Below are 23,209 nucleotides of genomic sequence, written 5' to 3' on the forward strand. Positions count from 1 at the left end.
TCATATCTCTTCTAAACCATTTTATCTTTATCAAACCATACCATAAACCATTTTTCACAAACCATTTCATTCACAATGTCTAGAAGTGTGTGGACTTAATCTGAAATAAAGAACGGAAATAAAGAAAAACGTATAACACAACATTAAAATAGCCTACTTATTTCTTTTGGGTATAAACTGCTCTGGCCATGTTGATGGACTCATCCAGGGTCATGACTGCACAAGCAATTTCTTCCACAGCTTCTTTAATCTTGTCAAACTTCCCCTGCAAATAAGTAAAGTATTGACACTCAAGCTTAGTGCAATGCTCTGTTTGTATATACTTGATTTGTTCTGCACACCATTTCTTTTTCGCTTGAAGTTTTAGACCAATTTCAATAAGGTTGTCCTTGCACATTTCGTGGTCGAGGATATCAGCCATGATACTGTCATTTACTTGGTCAACAGTCATTTGTGGTTTTAGGTTAGGGGCATTTGATGAAGAAGCCATTGCAGATGTATTAAAGTGTGAGTTTTGAAATGAACTATCTGGTAGTGAGACAATATTTATAGCTGAAGTCACAGACGCTCCTCCAACGTTCAAAATTCAAAATATTTACATTTGCAGTCCCTCCAACGGCCAAAAATATATTTACATTTATAGTCCTTCACAAATTCAAAAATTTTCGTTTAAAGTCCCTTAACGGCTACCTACTTGTTTCATGTATAAATATCAACCCAAAAGGCTTCATCAGATTATAACATTATCAATCTTCAAACTTGTTTCATCTGCTAACTCACTTATCATTCCAAATGGCTTCATCATCATCATCATCATCATCATCAACATCAAAAAAGAACATTCACCAACCTCGTTTCACCAAAGAGGAAATGAAAGCACACATCTTGGAACATGTCAAAGAGGACACGCTCCTTCAAAATGAACTCTCTGGGGAACTGCTTTACCTACGAAAGAAGAGACACCTATGCGACCAACAAGTTCAGGAAATAGAAGCACCAGGTCGCACGGTCTCGAAACACGAAGAGACATATTCGTGTTATCTGTAGGCGCACAACAAAATTGTGAAGAGGGCAATCAATCATGCTTTTAAGGCCGGTCACACATTGACCGACCAATGCACTTGGGCAGAATCGTTCCACGACAACTGCGGTGAAGGCAAATCAACATGGGAAGTGAAATGTCCAGAACACGACAAGTGGTGGGCCAATGAAACGGTTCACCGTGGAATCGGAAAAATGTCAATCAAAGACGACGAAGAGTAACCGTATCATTATTATGTATTTCTTGTTTTTTTCCAGTACTGTCTTTTTTATTATTGTAGTATTTTTTATTTTTAAGTAATGTAATGTGTTTTGATTATAAATATGTGTAAAAAAAAAAAGAAATAATAAATAGTGAATGAATAGTGAAAAAGTTGTGAAGAAGTGAGTAGTATAAGGAGGGGGTGTTCTTGGGGTGTTCTTGGAGAGAGAAAACTAATGAATATTGGAAGAAATGGGTAAGAAGTGAGAAAGAAGCAGCTCCTATAAGGAGAGGCCTTACAACCCACACACAAATAAGATATAATCAACTTTAGGGGTTACTTTTTGCTTTTGCTTATTACTTGACTAAATTTGTAGATATGTATGTTAGTATAATAATTGATTTTCTTAAATAGAAGTGGTTAATCCATATTGTTTCAAGTACCATCTGTGTTTTACGGTTATATTTTGCCTTCTAATTGAGATATTATTATTTTTTTCCAATGTTTCTATTGCAAATTATATTTACGGCTTACGAGCAGTAATTTTTTATGCTATCTATGTTTTTATATATATACTTATAATTATAATTATATTTGTGATTTAGCAAATGAATGATTCAACATCAGATTTTGCTTTGATTAATGAAATATTTTTTCTATTCACTTAGACGAAGTTTTAAGTATCTATCCCACCGCAAAATGCGAGTAATAATACTAGTAACTACACTAAAAACCAATATGATTGTACAACTTCATATTGCATAATTAGTACAACTACTTGATGCTGGAAAATATGAACATAGTACAAATTCATATGCTTTAAGTACAACACTAGGAATGTTTCTTAAATTTCTTTTTTACACCTTATACTTTAAATCCATTTACTTTTAACCCCTAAAGTTTTTATAATATTTTAGCTTTTGCCCTCATCAAAGTTCTCATTTTCAATTTTTTGACACCAAACTTTTGGATTTTCTTATATGTTATTTATATTGTTGTTACATGCATTGTCGCCTTTTTTCTAACATGGGTTAAAAAATATAATATAAATGAATTTGTGTTACACCGATACTACTATTTATTGTTTATATCTAAAATTAATTTCATTGTTCAAAATCCGTGTTTCGCAACAACGTACGGATAAAATGACTACTTACTTCTATTAATTTTATGGACTTAATAATTGCAGACATATCGGGTCTAACTAATGATCATTTTCTATATAATGTTCAAAAAAAGTTTTCTATATATGATTTTTCTATCAAAACTTATATTTCTTTTATAAATCATTACAAAGGTGTTTGTACTAAGACAATTTGATTTGATTCAAGTTACACTGATATCGACTTTCTTCTAATAAATAAGTATATATTTATATATTGGTATTGATTTTCTAATAAATTGTACTTATTCTAATAATATACTCTTGTAATATACCTTTATCGTTATGTATGTACCACCAACTTATAGACATTGCAAATTTCACGTATTATTATGTTCACCGGGCAATGCTCGGGTAAAAAAAAACTAGTATAATACCCTATATAAATTATTATCAAGTGATACATACACAAGGCATAAGGTTAATTAATCAAATACAAGTTGACAACCATGGAGAATTACTTAATTGTTTCGAGTCTCACTCCTCCATATTTGTAAGGATAGATTATTGGAAAGGTTTTCCAAAATCCTAGATTCCATTTTAGGTGTTTGTGTAAAGACCAGGTATCATACTAAAAAAGGGAAGTCAATGATATTGAGTTATAAGTTCATCCATTCTGCCATTCATATATATCTCAACCTAACCTCAAACTCAAACTCAAACCATCAACAAGTTAGTTTAGTGATAAGGAGTTTATCTTTTTTCTAAAACAATACGAGATTTGAACCATGATATATCCGGCCACGGGCAAAACTTGGCTAGACTACTATAACAAGCCAAAATTTTCTCGTCACCACATTCCCTAAGTTAATTCAAACTCCATGTTCTCCGCCGTAAAAGGAATTGCAACACAATCCCTAATTTAATTTCTCTAATTGATAAGCAAGAAACCAATAAATAATCTTAAATCATCTTTTGCACTTGAGTAAGCTAAATTTCACATTGTCATCGGTGATATCTCCTCCATAATTGAATATTTTGCACAAATTAGTGAATTTGCTTACATGCTTGTGTGGATTGAATTTGGCTCGGCAGTCATATGGTTATCTTGGATCATTTTGAGGTGATCTCCATTTGACCGAGAACGATTCTCCTAAATTAGGTGCTAAAATAGCCGATCTAGAAGTAGGTGGAACGACTCCCATTTACTCCATCATGGGTTGGTCAAACCTAACTTTCATTTCGGTTTTTGTTCTAGGTGGTTTTGGTTGTGAGGTGTTTTGATTGATTTTGCTGATTGATGATGTTTTAGTTTAAGAAAAAACAAAAATGATTTTTAACTAAGAAAACATTGGTCTAAAATTTATAAGTGTTGTACAAGTAAATACCTCAAATGTGACAACCGTCATCTGAGCGTAATTTTCTAAATTACTTTTCCGGTCGTCTTTAGTTCATTCCGTTCATGTACGCGACTTTATAACTAGAATATGTACTTTAAGGGAGTGAACGTCATTATTATGTTAGGCTTTATCATGGAATCAATGATTTTTATTTTATTCAGTATTTATGAGCGTTTAGACTTTGAAAAAATTGTGCGTGAACTCGAGAACGGAATTCAAATATATATATATATATATATATTTGATTTTAAGAGTTTTTGCATAAAACTATACTAGATCCAAATGGTGTTGTTTTGTTCTTCTTATATTCTCTTTCATTTTTTATAAATTCAGGTCATCTGCACTTTGTTCTTTACGTATCCCTTTTCCTTGACCTAATTAAGCTCAAAAGAATTAGCCTCAAAGGATTTTGTGTATCAATGTATTCTGTTGGTGTGTTTGTACATCAAGAGGTCACGATTTGGAGTCAAGGATGTGTGTTTTTGGTGAAAGTCACGTACAGACCTATTTTACTTCAATGAATTTTTAAGCTCAAAAGCATTAAGGTCAAAGGAGTTTAAGTTCAATGACCTATTGATTTCGTTACTGTAGGTTTTGAATCCGTAGACATTAACTTCAAAGGGAATAACTCCAAACAAATTAAGTTCAAAGGATTTAAAGTCAAGAAAATTCTTTTTAAGTATCGACTAGTATGTTTAACTTTTAAGTTTAATGAAAGTTTAACTTCAAAGCCTTTTAACCTCAATGACTGTTAACCTCAAAGGTTTGACTTCAATAAGATTAAGTTCAATGATTATTAGGGTCAAAGTTTTAAGGTCAATAGAATTTAAAATTAATGGAATTAAAAGTCAATGGAATTTAAAGTAAAAAAAATTAAGGTCAATGAAATTTAACCTCAATGGACTTAAGTCAGATGCTTCATTGTTCATTCTTGGGTTCTATCCCGTCATTGTCAATCAATCTTATCACTTTAAACAATCTAACTTGAGATTTGAAGTCGTTCTTGAACATTAAAAGAGTTATTCAAGTAAACATAATTTGACATGGCATAATGACATTTCTTAAGACACTAGTATAGGACATAGATGTGTACAATTAAGTAAGTACTTACTGAGTGACTTGTGAACAGTGTAGGACTTTTAGACATATAGTGTTCTTGTTTCAGGTATACTTGACTGTTCGTGTTCTTGTTGATTGATTTTAGGGTGTTGTGCTTGTGCTGCTTTCGGGTGAGTTTCGTAGCCCATGTTTTTACAAGTTTTGGGGTGGAAAGTGACGATATACCCATACGGAGCTCTAGCTCCATATCCGAAACAGAAGCAGGATACGAAGTCATGTTTGATATATAATACTAATGAATCCATGTTTATTTAATTGATGTTTGTTAAAATTTGTAGGATTGTAGTTGTTGTAAATGAGTTTTATTAAGATTGAATATAAATTTGGCTAAAATGCATATTAGTACCCTGGATTTGGTTAATTGGGTCTTCTACTACCCCAAACTACTAATATGCGTTTTAGCCTATAAATTTTGGGTTTTGGGATTAAATGATGATGATGAAGGAAGAAGAATATGCGAGTTGGAAATGATATGAGTAATATAAAAGTTCATTTTTCCAAGACAAGATTTTTTACGTTTTGGGTCAAGTTGTATATTGTTTCACTTTTGGTCTTAAAGGTAAAAATGACAGAATCGCCTTCACATGTTTGGCATATGTAAGGGTTAACGGCCAAAATTGGACATTGTTAAGTCGGGGAGTGTAAAATGAAAAAAACACGACCAACTTTAAGAGGTTTTTTGTAATTAATTCATTTAAGGGCAAAAACTATTAATCTTACCAGGTTGAGGGACCAAAAATGTAATTTTCTCTATATTTTTCTATCTTCATTCTCCTAATTTGACAATTCATGAAACAATCTCAAAACATGAAAATATCCATGTTCATAGTTGAAAACACAATTACAGAATGATCTCGATCTACACATGAACTTGCTTTCTATTCTAAAAATGTTACAAGATTTTGTAAGAGCGATGATACTAGGCGTTCTTCTAGTAAAAATGCGATTAGATTCAAATTTTGTATTAATTAAATATTTGTCTAAAGGATATAATGCCTATAATGCCAATATATTTCCAGTCTGTACGCAGTTTTTTCTATTATGTATAACCATTACACTCTCAAAATTTGTATGATTATATATTGTACTTTTAACCGGATTTATGAGGTTTTCTGGTAACACTTCGCTCAATTTCTTTATTAATTTACAAGAATTACTTGATTGAAGTTCAACCAGCTTACGGCACTAATTACACACATATGAGAATGTATATATAATGGACTGAAAATTTGATAAGAACTAGAGTCGGGTTGTTTGCATATTGGATCTGACTCTGTCCAACCGATTATAAATGAAAGGTCAAATGCCTGCTAAATGAGGGCTTACAGTATATATACTTTGCTAGTAGAATGTTTCAAAAAAAAAAAAAAAAAAAGGAAAACTTCTATCGAGTAGAAAAAAACAATGACTGGAATGTTGCACATTTGCTTCGTTTTGAATCTATCATGCATCATTTATGCGTATAATGGAGTCAAAGTAGGAATCGCATCAGCCGGCTTGTTTTCAAGCAACGGTGTTACCTCTGAGGGCTTGGTAGGGGTCACTAGATTCTCGCTATCTTCATTGTATCTGTGTGCTCCACGTAGAAAGATGCCTGCAGAATCAAAATGCAACAAATAAACATGAAATTTGAAATGCCACTTGACGATTTCAACCTGTTCACCTCATTAAATGTATATTCAATGTTCAATACAGGTGTATTGACCGAGTCAAATAGCTATGACGCCCTTTTGATTATAGAATAATGAAAAGCCTAATGATCAAATATCATTTATAACTTGCAAAGATAAGGATGCAAAGATACATAAAATGTTGGCGCAGTTTTGCGAAAACTAAGAAAAGATTTGAATGACTATATTTTTGTAACACCATACCTATGAACCATATACCAGATGCCAAAAACAATACTGAATTTAGGATCAGAAAGGATGTCCTCCAATTGTCAACTTTGTCCTGTGTAAGAAATACAGAAATTTGCTTTTATATTGCATCTGAAACAAGTCCCAAAATGACACTGAAGATATATCTTGAGGTAGAGCCAGGTTCAAGGTGTGAGTGTATTCTCTACTGATTAACAAACTAAAAGATGTAGAAGGGAGTCAAATGTTATTTATCAGATAATATATTAATTTACAAATGTTATTGTATCCACAAATATTTTGTCAAAAAAATAAAATTATCAATATCTGGAATAAGCTTTGGGTCATGACCCATTTTGACCAGCCTTGTGCATTTCAACCCTTACAGATTACTCTTTCTGATATGAACCTTTATTACATGACCCATTTTGACCAGTTAGTCAACCCACTTATTTTGCCACGTCTGGCCATATAGCAGGAAACAAAAGACAAACCTGGAGTATCCCAACAAGTGGAGTGGATGGCACAGCACCAAAGATGCGAACAGACACTGTAAACATAGCCATAGCTAAGGGTCGTAAACTTGGTTTAACACTACGGAGACAAACAATATTCACAGGAACCTGCAGGGGATACAACATACTTCTCAATTCAGAATAACAAATATTATAAATAAAGCACACCGAAGATATAAACAGCATCCTTAACAAAAAAGTTACCGTAGCGGCAAGACCGAAAATCTCCCCAATAACATAGAGAACCATGAAAACGTACAAGTTACTGAAACAAAAGGCACTAGTGCAAAATAGTGCTCCAAAGAATGTCGTTGCAGAAAGTAGCTGCACATTGTAAGGAAATACAAAACACAATTTTTTGGCTCAATTTTTCAAGAAATTGGGTAAGTAGTCAAAGTTACATAATATTCAGATTCTCAATGTACACTTTGAAGTAGAGTGGCAAAAATGACGAGGTCAGGTGGTTTGGGTAGGTAGTCAAAACAGATGATTATAAGGTATGTCAATACAAAACACTCTCATTTTTATTTTTTTTAATAATCTAATGAAACACTTTTTGCCCAACGTTTATATTATTTTTTAATCCATGTAACCATATAAATTTTCAATCCATGTGACATCTTCAAACCTTAGCCCATTTTCTCTTAGGCTTTTTCTTATATTACCAGTTTGAAGAATTAGAGATAAAACTTAACCCCAATCAACCCATCAAGATATATATGGGTCAAATTTGCCACCTCCAACTTGAAGATTTTGTGAATGTCCAAAGTCGCCACAATATACAATATGAATCTCTACCTTAAAAGCATTAGGTACAGTCGAATTCATGCGATCCAAGATAATACTTCCCCCCAATGTCCCCAAAATTCCACCACTTATTGTCATTCCTCCAAAGAAGAAATCGGCATTATCCTGTGGAAAATTAAACATTCAGATGATAATTTGGCTAGCTTTCTTCTAATTCACTTTTCTTTTTTTCTTTTCTACATCACATTGAATTGTATCATTTGTAACACAAACCAAAAGTCAAGGTGAAAGTCATATGGGCTTTACCATTTGATATATACTATAACCAGCCTTTGGTGCCCAGTATGAATATGCACCAAAGACAAACGTATAAGCAATAAAACCTAAAACATTGATCATGTATATCTTCTCGTGCAAAAGAGCTTGTATATCTAGCCAGAATATGGATAACTGGCTGGATGTAAATGAAAGGTAGCTGCAAAAAATAAAAAATAAAAAATCCAATATTTATTTTTAAACCACATATCAATGATTTTATAGAATGAGAGTTCTATAAAATGTTATTGCTTTGAGATATACCTGGAATGTTTCTTGGAGCTATGTTCAGGATGATCCTCATTCAATGAAGTTGGGAACCTCTTATCGGTTGACATACCTATAAGGATAAGAACTCATCAAACAATGGTGTAAACCAATATTCTGTTTATATTATAAATAAAAAAACTGATAGAAAATGTACCTTTCATATGCAAAGGTTTCATTGTTAAACATAAAACAGCAAATGGCAGCATTATAAATGCCTCACCAAAAAATGCACAACGCCAACCTAAACTAGATCCAACCTATGAAACACAGAACATGAGGTATTAATTTTGACTTAATAAGTTCAAAATAGATTATTTGAGTAATCATCAAAGCTCAAAAAATAAGGATTAGGTACATACCAGTGCTCCATAAACATAACCGACAGCATTTCCAACTGAAGGGGACACAAAGAATATTCCCAGCCATGCTGCTTTCTGAGGAACAAATGGATAAATCTACTAGGTTTGGAACGTAATTTCATATTTTCGCAAACTAATACATACTAGGTGCCATATATAATTTCATGTGTATTTAATCAAGCTAGATGTGATGGATATGGTACTTTGAACTCAATCCTGGTGCAACACATGAACAATAGACACCTTGTAAAAAGTTAAAAGGCAACTACTTCTGTTTGTGAGGTCATATTTACGCTTTAAAACTCTTGTTCACTAAATTTAAAAAAACCAAAAGTTGGATTTTTTTCAACAGCATTTACGTCCAGGTTATAATTATGTTCAAAAGATGGTTTTTTAGAAACATACCACATAAAAGTAGAACGGACTTTAATAGCACATAACGTATACATATGTGGTGTTATTACCAAGTGAGAAAGAAAACCTGATCTACTGGAGCATTGTCATCAATGAATGGAGCTGCAAGACTTAAGAAAGAAGCTTCACCAACACCAGTTAGCCTAAAAACAGAAATATTTGAGTGACACCAAAATCTACAACGAGAAGTCTATGGTTTTGAAGTAGACAACTCACATTCGGCATATCGTGATAGACCAAAAGTCAACTGAAAACCCACAACCAGCTGCAGCAAGAGTCCATACCGACAATCCAACTCCAATAAGCCTAAAAGGATCAATGCTGCACCAAATAAACCCACTATTAAACTATTTTGACCCAAAAATGTATCATGATAGAAATTCCAAGATATATTAGTAATACCAAAGCATACAGCATACTACAAAACATTCTAATAAAGTACAGTATGTAAATGTACAGGAATGGTATTACATAACACAAGATGGTACTAAATGATCTCAAGTTATACCAATATAACATAGTAAATATGTGATATTTGACAATGATATGAGATAGTACAAAACTGATACGATTAGGGATGAATGATATCTGAAAACATGGAAAAAACATTTTCTGACAAGCTCAATGTTTATAAATTTTATCTATCATTAGGTCAAAAAACATTCCTTCAGATATCATATTACTTATGTAAGCAAAAACTTTCAACGGACATCTATATAAGCACATGATCATTTCAATATGATAGAGAAGGGAAAAGGAAAAAGGAGGTTCAAATCTGTCGTGTCAAATGTTAACTTGCTTACTTTGACCATGACCCATTTTAAAAACAATACCTTTTACATGCTGCTTAATTGCTCATGCAGCCTAATACCTATTTTGACAATTTGGCTTTTAAGTAAATTAATACCCACCTTCAGTTTCGAACTTAAGTCATGGACTCTTATAAGTGAAACTCCTACCTCAAGTCATACAAAGAGGGTTGGTCTATTTTGACAATTTGAGCCATAACTTAATGTGCAAAACCCACCCATTTTGTCACCAACAGGTTTCACTGGAAGATATTTCAGGCCCCAATTATGGTATTTATGTTATGACTTAACAAATATGACTATTGTACTATCTCCTTAGTTTGATATAGCTGCTATGTTTAGGGTATTAGTTAGAAATGTTAGATCACTATTGGATTATAGTTTATTAAGCGTCATTGGACGAGATGATTTCTTTCTGAAGCAGACTGAACCTTTATTATATTCATATTTCGGTTGATCTGTTAAGCATAAACCTTATATGTTTCAAGTCCCCAGCCCAAACAGTAACTTCAATGAAGCGTATAAAATAAAACTTTTTAAATTAAACATTGTTTAGATGTAGGCAGTGAAAAAGATACCAAATCCTAAATCGGATCCCTAAAATGTTTGATAAACAATGCTCAAATCTAAAGCCTAAAAAAGATAATAGATTTGAACCACCAGATAATGAGCCTATCTTTGGCTGGCAGTGAAAGAGACACTTGACTTTGGTCCACCAAACCATCAGGTAGAACCACTACCAGAACATCTGTTCGTAGAAACATTTTATGCTTACACATAACATAATTATGTCGTTAACGATTCCACACCATATAAGACTTTATTCATATGAAATTGAATTTACTGAAGATAAATGTTTATCAAACTCTCTTGTACATAGAGCAAGGTCATGCACTACAGTTGGATTAGATTGCATTTGAGTACTTGACAAAGATCGCCACCGCCTATATCATACTTTACTTGAAGAATTTAGTGTAACAGATATACATTTTGACAAAGTGGTTGTTAGCAACTTAGAGTAAACCTAACATTTTGATATATGTTAAAAAGGGTACGCTAAAGATTCATTAGAGACTAAATACCTCTTGGCCAATGATGCAAATATGGGAGAAGCGACAAGAAGCCCAACCATGAAAGCTGATGAAATAACACCATCTCTAAAATTGTTCAGATTCAAATCACCCCTGTAAAAGAGTGAACATACAGAAATCATCTGACACATGATGTTATACAAAAACAGAATGAATATTAGAAATAATACTTACTGAATCCCACTACCATCAGAGCACACACCACTTTCCGTGCAAATTCTGGGACTCCCATTTACACCATTACTTGCAATTGCTCCTCGATCCACAAAATTTACCACGTTGATGACACAAAATACTATAATTAACCTGTGCATATAGGATCTATAAGTCCCACGAGATCATATTACACTCAAAACTAACTAATAATGTAAAGATCAGTCAGCCCACTTTGCAAGTAGGAATGATAGAAAGTACCGTTTCACATTCATCTCATTTCAGACTTAAGTTGTGTTTAGTAACGGAATGGACAACGCAATGGAACGATAATGATAGTTGACTGAGCCCACTACAATTCTAATGTCCATTGTTGATTGCTCAAAAAAAAGTTGGTACTACGCTATTAATAAACAAGTTAACGTAAACAGCAACATGATGCTAGTTACAATTTACAATACAATGAGAATGTGACTGTGAATTGTCACAGTACTATAGCAGGACTTATTTTTTCAGTAGGATCAAAAACCGTAAAACGAAGAACCAAAGAAAGAAAAGATAAAGAAGTGTCTACCTTTTAGGAGTGAACCAAGAAGGAGCCGGAGCCTCATCAGATAAAGCTGCTGTATGTATAGCCATTTCTCTATTTGTATCTGTATCTATGTAGGCTTTTGTGATTTCTTAAACTTTTTCAAGTCCTTTGTTATAAACCTTCCTCTGCCTGAACACACGCATATATATATATAAATATACATAAAGCTCAAGATCGTGGACATTCTTGAATTTGCATAGTTTTTAGGACAAATTGCCAAAATACAACTATTTATTGTCAACAAAGGTGCCTACTTGAATATAATCTTTAAAATTAAAGCTTGCAAAAATTAGTAGTAAGTATCATAGACAGCATAAAAAACTTTTAAAACCACAAAATATTTAAGAGTATTTAAAAATACAAAATTTTCAATTCAATAACAATTATAAGAAAATGTTTAATCCCCAAAAAAACAAAAATGTGAAATTGGTTTTTTTTTAAATATAACGTTAACAAATATTTTCAAAAAGAAAGGTTATAAAGCTTAATTATATCTTTATATGGTTGAAACAGTAAATGGTTTAAGTACAAGGGTTATAATTGAAAAAATGACTAAACTATTGTATCTTGGAAACTATGTAGATCGTCTTCCTCAGTACTTTTTTTTATACCTTGATTCTAATATCATAAAGTCAACATTTTATTTGGTTAAATCATACAGTAGCAATATTGGAAAATTGAATACGCACAAAAACAATAAATAAACCTGAATGCATACTATAAATTTCACAGTAGGCAACCAAGTAGCAATCAGAGTTGATCAATATTATACAAAAGGGGAGACTTTACCAGGGAAGATGGAGAGCTCTGTTTTGCGGGTTACACCACCAACTAACTGTATCTATGTATATACATGTACATTATTATATATATAGAAAATTCACGTGAAAAAGCACTAAGTTTTTTTAATTACATGACACCATTTCTAGATCTAATCATTTCATATATATATATACTATATAATACATATATATGTACGATATAATATAAACTAGTATACTATAATATAATAAAATCTCATGATGTCATCGACTAAAGTCAAACAAATTTTAATATTCTCTCTCAAAATACAGTAATATGCATGCAAAGCATGGTAGGTACAATAAGGTTATAGGACCACATAATAATATAATAATAATAATAATACTATATAAATTCTTATCAAGTGACACGTACGTAAGGCATAAGGTTAATTAATCAGATACGGATTGAGATCCTATAAAGTTGTTTTTGAACTTTACTAGTAAAGTTAGAAGCATCTTGACAAATTCAACGGTTAAGATTTAAAAATTATGTTTGAATCTTGACCCTTGATTTTAATCCAATAGTTAGAATCATCAACTTTATTAATAAAGTTATAAATAACTTTAGAGGATCTCAATCCATCAAATACACCAGAGGAATTCACCTCTCACTCTCCATAATTATGGGGATAAATCATTGGGAGGGTTTCAGACATTTGTTGTAAGATAGAATATCATGCTAAAACAGGGAATTCAATGATATTGAGTTATAGGTTCTTTCGTTCATGTATCTCAACCTAACCTCAATCAAACCATCATCAAGTTGGTTTAGTGGTAAGGAGTTTATCTTCTTTCTAAAAAGATCCAAGATTTGAACCATGCTATATCCATATATTGGAGATGGGTGGAGAAATGTCCATAACAGACCACGGGCAGACCTGGCTATATCACCCACTATAATAAACCAAACTTTGCTCGTCACTTTAATCCTAAATTAATTCAAACTCAATTTTCTACGCCTTAAAAGGAATTGCACGACAATTCCTATTTTAATTTCTCCAATTTATATGCAAGAAACCAATAAATAATCTTAAATCATCTTTTGCACATGAATACGCTAAGTTTCGTATCCTCATCGGTGACGTCTCCTCCATATTAGAACAGTTTGCACGAACTTGCTTACATCCTTGTGTGGATCGGATTTGGCTCGACCGTCATAAGGGTTATCTTGGATTATTTTGAGGCGATGTCCTTTGACCTAGAACGATTCTCCTAAATTAGGTGCTAAAATTGTTGATCCGGGTGTAGGTGGAACGACTCTCATTCTCTCCATCATGGGTCAGTCAAACCTATCTTGAAGATTACTGGAACGAACCTCGAGTTAAAACAAACCAACAACAGATGTGAAGTTCACAGAGCGGACTTGACCTACACGAGCTTCATTATGGAATGGGGTTTTACATGCCGAAACGTGGTTTATCATGACTTTGAAACGAAGATGGTGAGACGAACTAAATAACAGTTTTCTCCTCACAACCCTTTCTGAAACGAACCTTAATTACTTAAATCGAGTTTCAAAGACGGAAACGAGCCACACTTGAAATGGACTTGAGATTTAGAAAGAGCTTTAGTTTTTCAATTTAAGTTCAACTGGCTTACCACACTAATTACACATATTTGAGAATTTACATAAAATGGACTGGAAACTTGTTAAGAGCTTGAGTCGGGTCGCTTGCATATTGTATCTGACTCTGTCCAACCCATTATAAATGAAAAGCTATATACCTGCTAATTGAGGGTTTACACATACTTGTTAGAATGTTACAACACAGAAAGGAAATCTTCTACTGAGTTGAGAACAATGACAGGGTATGCTGTACTTTTGCTTGGTCTTGAATCTATCATCCATCAATTCATGCTTAAAGTGAAGTGGAGGTATAAATCGCATCATCTGGCTTGTTTTCAAGCAACGGTATTATGTCTGAGTGCTTGGTAGAGGTCCCTAGATTCTCGTTGTCTTTATTGTATCTGTCTGCACTATGAACAAAAATGTCTGCAGAATCAAAATGCAACAAAGAAACATGAGACTAAGAATGCCACTTGGCAATTTCAACCACTTCATCCTCATTACATGTCTATTCAATGTTTAGTACAGGTGTATTGACCGACTCAAATATCTATGACTCCAAATAATGAAAAGCCTAATGATCAAATATCATTTATAACTTGCAAAGATAAGGATGGAAAGATACATAAAATGTTGGCATAGTTTTACAAAAACTAATAAAACATTATAACACCATACCTATGAACCATATTCCAGATGCCAAAAAAAATAATGAAATTAGGATCAGAAAGGATGTCCTCCAGTTGTCAACTTTGTCCTGTGTAAGAAATACAGAAATTTGCTTTTATATTGCATGTGAAACAAGTCCCAAAATGATATTGAACATATAACTTGAGGTAGATCTAGGTTCAAGGTGTGTATTCTCTACTGATTAACAGAGTAAAAGATGTAAAAAGGAAGAAATTGTTTTTGTATCAGATTATATATTTATTTGCAAATATACTTGATCCACAAATATATTGTCAAAAAAAAAAAGAAAAGAAAAATTATCAATATCTGGAGTACATTGCTTCGGGTCTATCCAGCCTTAACCATTTCAACCCTTACAAACTACCCTTTCCGATATGAACCTTTATTACATGACCCATTTTGACCAGTTAATCAACCCATCCATTATGTCACCTCTAGCCATATGGCAGGAACCAAAAGACAAACCTGGAGTATCCCAACAAGCGGAGAAGATGGCACATCACCAAAGATGTGAATAGACACTGTTGACATAGCCATAGCTAATGGTCGTAAACTTGGTTTAACAGTATGGAGATTAACAAAATTCGTAGGAACCTGCATGGATACAATGTACTTCTCAAATCGGAGTAACAAATATTATAAATAATGCACACCAAAGTTATAACAAAATAATTACCACAACGGCAAGAATGAAAATCTCCCCAATAACATAGAGAACCATGAAAACGTACAAGTTACTGGAAAAAAAGGCACTAAAGCAAAATACTGCTCCAAGGAACGTTGTTGCAGAAAGTAGCTGCAAATTGTAAGCAAATACAAAACACAGATTTTTGGCTCAATTTTCAAGATATTGGGTAAGTAGTCAAAGTTACACAATATTCAGATTCTCAATGTACACTTTGAAGTAGAGTGGCAAAAATGACCAGGTCAGGTGGTTTGGGTAGATAGTCAAAACAGATAATTTATAAGGTATGCGTTGAAACAGGTTGTGTTGTATATCAATACAAAATGCTTTCATTTTTTATTTTTTTAATGAAACACATTTTGCGCAACGTTCATATTTTTAGTTTTTAAATCTGTGTAACCATATAAATTTTGATTTCATGTGACCTCTTCTGACCTTGGCCCAAAAGGCTTTTTCTTATATTACCAATTTGAACAATTAGAGATAAAACTTAACCCCAATCAACCCATCAAGATATATATATGGGTCAAACTTGCCACCTCCAACTTGAAGATTTTATGAATGTCCAAAGTCGCCACAATATATAATAGGCATCTCTACCTTAAAAGCATTAGGTACAGTGGCATTCATGCGATCCAAGATAATACTCCCCCCCAATGTCCCCACAGTTCCACCAGTTATTGCCATTCCTCCATATAAGATATCGGCATTGTTCTGTGGAAGATGAAAGATTCAGATGAAAAACTTGACAGCTTTCTTCTTTGTTTTTTTTTTTTTTTTTTTTTTTTTTGGGGGGGGGTATATCACATTGAAATGTATCATTTCTAACACAAACCAAATATCAAAGTAAAAGTCATATGGGCTTACCATTTGATATATACTATACCCAGCCTTTGGTGCCCAGTATGTATATGCACCAAAGACAAACGTAAAAGAAACATAACCTAGAACATTGATCACGTATATCTTCTCGTGCAAAAGAGCTTGTATATCTAGCCAAAATCTGGATAACTGTGTAGATGTAAATGAAAGGTAGCTGCAACAAAATAAATCGAAATTAACGGTTTTAAACCACATATCATTGATTTTATAAAATGAGAGTTCTATATAATGTTATTGCTTTGAGAAATACCTGGAATGTTCTTTGGAGCTATCGTCAGGAAGATCCTCATTCAATGACGTTGGGAACCTCTTATCGGTTGACATACCTATATGGATAAGAACTCGTCAAACAATGGTGCAAACCAATATTCTGTTTATATTATAATTGAAAAATTGATAGAAAATGTACCTTTCATATGCAAAGGTTTCATTGTAAAACCCAAAATAGCAAATGGCAGCATTATCATTGCCTCAATTAAAAATGCAGAACGCCAACCTAAACTAGCTCCAACCTATGAAACAGAGAACAACAGCCATTAAGTTTAACTTAATAAGGTCAAAATAGATTATTTGAGTAATCATCAAAGCCCAAAAAAAAGGATCAGGTACATACCAGTCCTCCATAAACATAACCGACCGCAACTCCAATTGAAGGGCACATGTAGAGTATTCCCAGCCATGCTGCTCTCTGAGGAACAAATGGATAAATCTACTAGGTATGGAACCTGATTTCATATTGTCGAAAACTAAGACATACTAGGTGCCATATCTATTTTCATGTGTATTTTAAAAACCAAAAGTTGCATTTTTCAAACAGCATTTACGTCCAGATTATAGTTCTGTTCAAAAGATGGTTTTTTAGAAACATACCACATAAGAGTAGAATGGAGATTAAAAGCACAAAACGTATACAAATGTCGGGTAGTTACCAAGAGAGAAAGAGAACCTGATCTACAGGAGCATTGTCATCAATGAATGGAGCAGCAAGACTTATGAAAGAAGCTTCACCAACACCAACTAGCCTGAAAACAGCAATATTTAAGTGACGCTAAAAACTACAATGAGAAGTCACATGTTACAAAAGTCTATGGTATTCGAAGTAGCCAACTCACATCCGGCATATTGTTAAAGACCAAAAGTCAATTGATAACCCACAACCGGCTGCAGCAAGAGTCCATACCGACAATCCAACTCCAATAAGCCTAAAAGCATTGATGCTGCATATATAAACTCACAATTAAACTATTTTGACCGAAAATGTATCATGATAGAAATTACAAAACATATTAAAAATACCAAAGCATACAACATAGTAGAACCCATTAATAAAGTTTTTTAACAAGCTCAATTTATATAAATTGTATCTATCATTAGATCAAAAAATCCCTTCAGATATCATATTACTTATGTAAACAAAAACTTTCAACGGACATCTATATAAGCACATAATCATTTTAATATGATAATGGAAAAGGAGAAAGGAGGTTCGAATCTGTCGTGTCAAATGTCAATCTGCTTACTTTGACCATGACCCATTTTAAAAACGATACCCTTTACATGCTGCTTAATTGGTCATGCAGCCTGATACCTATTTTGACCCATCACAAAATCTGCAAAACCCACCCATTTTGTCACTAACAGGTTTCTAGGCCCCAATTATAGTATTTACGATATGCCTTTACATGTATGACTATCGTACCATCTCCTTAGTTTGATATGGCTGATATGTTTAGGGTATTAGTTAACATGCTAGATCACTATCGGAGACGAGACGATTTCTTTCAAAAGCAGACTGAACCTTTATTATATTCATATTTCGGTTGATCTGTCAAGCATAAACCTTATATGTTTGAAGTCCCCAGCCAAACAGCAGTGAAGCGTATAAAATAAAACTTTTTAAATTAAACATTGTTTAGGTGCAGGCAGTGAATAAGATACCAAATCCTAAATCACCACTACAAGAACATCAGGTAGTGGAAGGGACATTTGACACTAGTCCACCAAACCATCAGGTAGAACCACTACCAGAACATCTGTTTGAAGAAACATTTAATGCTTACACACGTAAGATAATTATGTCATTAACGATTCACCACCACCATTTGTACATAGAGCAAGCTCATGCACTACAGTTGGATTACATTGCACTTGAGTACTATTTGACAAAGATGCCACCGGAGTTTGCCCGTATATCATACTTTTCTCAAAAATCTAATGTAACAGATATACATATTAAGTGGTTGTTAGCAAATTAGCGTAAAACATTTTGGTATCTGTTTAAAGGGTAGGGTAAATATTTATTGTAGAATAACTACCTCTTGGCCAATGATGCAAATATGGGAGAAGCCACAAGAAGCCCAACCTTGTAAGCTGATGAAATAACACCATCTCTAAAATTGGTCAAATCAAAATCACCCCTGTAAAAGAGTGAAAATAAAGAAATCATCTGACCCATGATGTTAAACAAAAACAGAACACATTTTAGAAACAAAACTTACTGAATTCCACTACCATCAGAGCACACACCACTTTCCGTGCAACTTCTTGGACTCCCATTTACACCATTACTTGTCATTGCTCCTTGATCCACAAAATTCACTATGTAGATGGCACAAAATACTACAAGTACCCTGTGCATATAGAATTGTAAGTCCCACGAGATCATATTACACTCAAAACTAATTACTGTAATAATATTGTAAAGACCAGTCAGCCCACTTTGCATATAGGCATGATAGAAAGGACTGATTCACATCCATCTCAATGCAGAAGTAAGTTGTGTTTAGTAACGGAATGGACAAGGTAATGGAATGAATATGATGGGTGACATGAGCCACTACAGCCACTACAATCCTAATGTCCATCGTTAAGTACTGGTCAAAAATGTTGGTACTTCATGGAATAAGTAAAAAAAAATACTCTATTAATAAACAAGTTAGCATATACAGCGACATGATGCTTGGTTCAAATTTACAATATAATGAGAAATTGACATACATGTGATTTGCCACAATACTATAGCAAGACTTGTTCTTTAGGTAGGTCAAAAAAAAAAAAGAAGTATCTACCTTTTAGGAGTGAACCAAGAAGGGGCTAAAGCCTCATCAGATAAAGCTGTTGTATCCGTAGCCATCTCTCTATCTGTATCTGTGTCTCTATCTCTATAGGCTTTTGTAATTTCTTAAACTCCTTCAAGTTCCTTATTATAAACCTTTCTCCGCCTGAACACTATATATATATATATACACATAAAGCTCAAATTCATGAGCATTATTGAATTTGCATAGTTTTTAGGACAAATTGCCAAAATACAACTATTTATTGGGATTTTACGTACACACACATTGACAAAAATTGTTACATCACTTAACCTTTCACCAAACTCTCCATTTTTATGTTCAATATTGTTAGTCATTTTCTGTTTTCAAGCTCCCCTTTATATAACAAATTGCACCTTACACTCCTTTTCACGCGCCAACACGTACATTTTTGGTAGCGATAAGCAGATAAGTAATTGGAAATACATTCAACTCTAATGCAAACATATATTTATTGTATGTACACATTTGCTGACATGACATCTATACATCCGATCACCTGGCATCTAATAAAGCAAAAAAAATACCAACTGATACTTCAGTAGCAATATGTGAAAATTGAATATACAAAAGGGGAGAGTTTACCAGTGGAGAGCGCTCTTCGCGGGGGACACCACCAACCAACTGTATGTATATATATATATATACATTATATTACATACGGAGTATATAAATAGGAAGAGGTTCACGTGAAAACGCACCAAGTCTTTATATTACCACCTGCAAGTTATCTCACACCATTTCTGTATCTAATCATTTCATATATACTACTCCTATATAATACTCGTATAAACTAGTACTATAATATATAACATCTCACGTCATCGACTAAACTCAAACAAAATCTATATTCTCTCTCAAAAGTCAAAATAATATAAACATGCAAAGCATGGTGGGTTTATCACATATATAATATAACTTTATTTTAGGGATAATGGCATACGAATGTAAGTATGTAACCACCTATGACAAAATGTTTATGTAATGTAGTGATCTACTCGGGTGGCTATGTAATGTATGCACTTATGTTTTTTTGGCTATACTATGTAAAATATGTACGGACCTTACATAGTATAGCAAAACAAAAAAATACATAGATACTTACATTAATTGACCCAAATAAAGAACAAGTTCTTACATATTTTACACAGTATAGCCAATAAAAACATTGATACATACATTACATAACCACCTGAGTAGGTTACTACATTATATAATTATTTTGTCATAGGTGGTTACATTTGTATGTCATTATCCCTTTATTTTATTTCTCTCTCTATCTCTATACGCATTTTTCATTTCCTAAACTTCTTCAAGTCCCTTGTTATAAACCTTTCTCTGCCTGAACACACACTGACACACATTTATATCTATACTATATTATAAAGCAGATTTTCTCTAGATTTTTAACATTGAACTTAAATTTTCAATATTGATTTTAAGTGCTTTCACAAAGTGTCCCTCTTATCTATTCTATATTTATCTAAAATAACTATAATACTCTTTTGCTCTCCTCCAATTTCAACCAATCATTTTTTTTCTCTCTCCTTCATAAATCATTTTATTCTTCTAATTCATTCAAAATGTTTTATCTCAAAACCATACATCGATAAATTATAAAAATTATATGGGTGTTCTTAAAGATTCATGATCTTTCATTAGATTGGTCATTCGAAATGTAATACATTAAAAAACATTTTCTTTTTATTTTCAACTAAGAAGTTAATAACGTAAAACTGACCTACCTTTCTATTCATTATTTAAGTATGTCTACTTGAAATACTTATAATATTCATAATGAAATCAATTTACATCTACTTTAACTCCTGAACTACCCCTTATCAATAACCTATAATACTCGCTGATGCCACCACCACTCATAACCGCGGTTGCATCGTGCGGGTAGTCTATCTTTTTAAGGCATATTTTTCTTTTAAACTTCAAATCTATTCTATTCTTAATACACTCAAAATAAATCTTAAACTACCCCATACCGAGATTAAACCCTGGACTTTACGTTAAGAGATAAAGAGTCTCTACCACATGTAGGCTAACCACAAAACGATTAAAAGCTTTTAAGAATAAACAAGTTTCTTTCTTTTCTTTTTTTGGTAATGACAATATTTAGCATACACGATTGTATACTTCAATATAAAAAGTTGAAAATAACTATTAAAAACCAAGCCTGCTAAGCAAGTTCTACTTGGCTCAATACAAGAACCTGCTAAAGTTTACCCTGAATGTGAGTTCAAGTTGAGTTGAAGCAAGAATTACTTAATTGAAGTTCAACCAGCTTTCAGCACTAATAATCTATATTATATATATATAAAGCAGATTTGTTCTAGATTTTCAATATTGAACTTAAATTTTCAATATTGATTTTAAGTACATCCCCAAAATGCTCTCCTATCTATTCTATATTTACCTAAAATAACTATAATACTCTTTCTCTTTCCTCAAATCTCAACCAATTACTTTTTTTCTCTCTCCTGCATAAATCATTTTATTCTTCTAATTCATTCAAAATGTTTTATCTCAAAAATCGTACATCGATAAATTATAAAAATTATATGGGTGTTCTTAAAATTTCATACTTTTTCATTAGAGTGGTCATTCGATATACTTTCGACGAATTTTTAAATCCGATGGCAGAGCCTGTACGCATTAGGGCGGAGCCCGTCATGTTGATCACCCCATCACCACCACCGTCGTCGTCGCCATTACATCAACACTCCGCTATCACCGCTGCAACGTGCGGGTACCGTTTTCGTGAATACATAAAGCTCAAATTCATGGACATTGTTGAAATCGCATAGTTTTTAGGACAAACTGTTGAATTAAAATAAAAGAAACACAATTATTTATTGTCAACAAAGGGTGCATAAAATGCATGTACCAATAGAAAGTTTAAAATTTAACTTCTCCCACTTAAAGAAAAAATGTGCCAAAATATTGGGATTTTACCCACATTGTCAAAAAATGTTATCTCACTTTACCTTTCATCAACCTCTCCATTTTTATGTTCAATATTAATTGTTAAGTAATTTTCTGTTTTCAAGCTCCTCTGTATATGAGAAAGGGTACTTTACACTCCTTTTCAGATGCCAATACACGTACATTTTAGATAGTAATAACTAATAAGTGTTTGTAAATATACCTTAACTTTAATGCAAAGACATACTAATAACTAATGTATGTATGTTCTTGCTTACATGGCGTCTATATACGTAGCCACATAAGCGAAAAAATATCACATGATACTTACGAGACCTATATTTGAAACTTGAATACACAAATAAATTGAACAACACTTAAATCTGAAAACATATTATAAATTTCACGTTACAGTAGTATAATACTACTATAAACTAGTACTAAAATATATAAAATCTCAAGTCATTGTCTAAAATCTTATGAAAATCATTGTCTAAAACCTTAAGAAAATCATGCAAAATCTATATTATCTTTCAAAATACTGTAGCATAAACATGCAAA

The 23,209-nt window shown here is 32.8% G+C and overlaps 1 protein-coding gene and 1 pseudogene across 1 annotated transcript; both read right to left on the minus strand.

The window, feature by feature from the left end:
* Positions 1-6,218: 6,218 nt before the first annotated feature.
* On the minus strand, positions 6,219-12,036 carry LOC122599810 (probable sphingolipid transporter spinster homolog 2). The gene is made up of 14 exons (XM_043772395.1): positions 11,972-12,036; positions 11,419-11,550; positions 11,236-11,337; positions 9,561-9,665; positions 9,412-9,487; positions 8,931-9,005; positions 8,726-8,828; positions 8,566-8,641; positions 8,293-8,461; positions 8,038-8,151; positions 7,444-7,563; positions 7,219-7,347; positions 6,740-6,818; positions 6,219-6,459 (listed from the first exon to the last, which is right to left on the minus strand). The coding sequence occupies exons 1-14, from the start codon at positions 12,034-12,036 to the stop codon at positions 6,320-6,322; spliced, it is 1,485 nt and encodes a 494-aa protein (XP_043628330.1). The 3' UTR covers positions 6,219-6,319.
* Positions 12,037-14,346: 2,310 nt separating this feature from the next.
* On the minus strand, positions 14,347-20,312 carry LOC122599809 (annotated as a pseudogene).
* Between the last annotated feature and the right edge of the window lie 2,897 nt (positions 20,313-23,209).

The sequence above is a fragment of the Erigeron canadensis genome, chromosome 5 (assembly GCF_010389155.1).
Source record: "Erigeron canadensis isolate Cc75 chromosome 5, C_canadensis_v1, whole genome shotgun sequence".
Taxonomy (NCBI): domain Eukaryota; kingdom Viridiplantae; phylum Streptophyta; class Magnoliopsida; order Asterales; family Asteraceae; genus Erigeron; species Erigeron canadensis.

Bases quoted from the DNA above. Each gene is read 5' to 3' on its own strand.
- LOC122599810 (XM_043772395.1), bottom strand. From the start codon at position 12,036: ATGGCTATACATACAGCAGCTTTATCTGATGAGGCTCCGGCTCCTTCT. The intron at 8,642-8,725 runs GTACATTTTCTA...TTATCCTTATAG, and splicing joins GAAACCTTTGCATATGAAAG to GTATGTCAACCGATAAGAGG. The intron at 8,462-8,565 runs GTATATCTCAAA...TATTTTTTGCAG, and splicing joins AGCTCCAAGAAACATTCCAG to CTACCTTTCATTTACATCCA.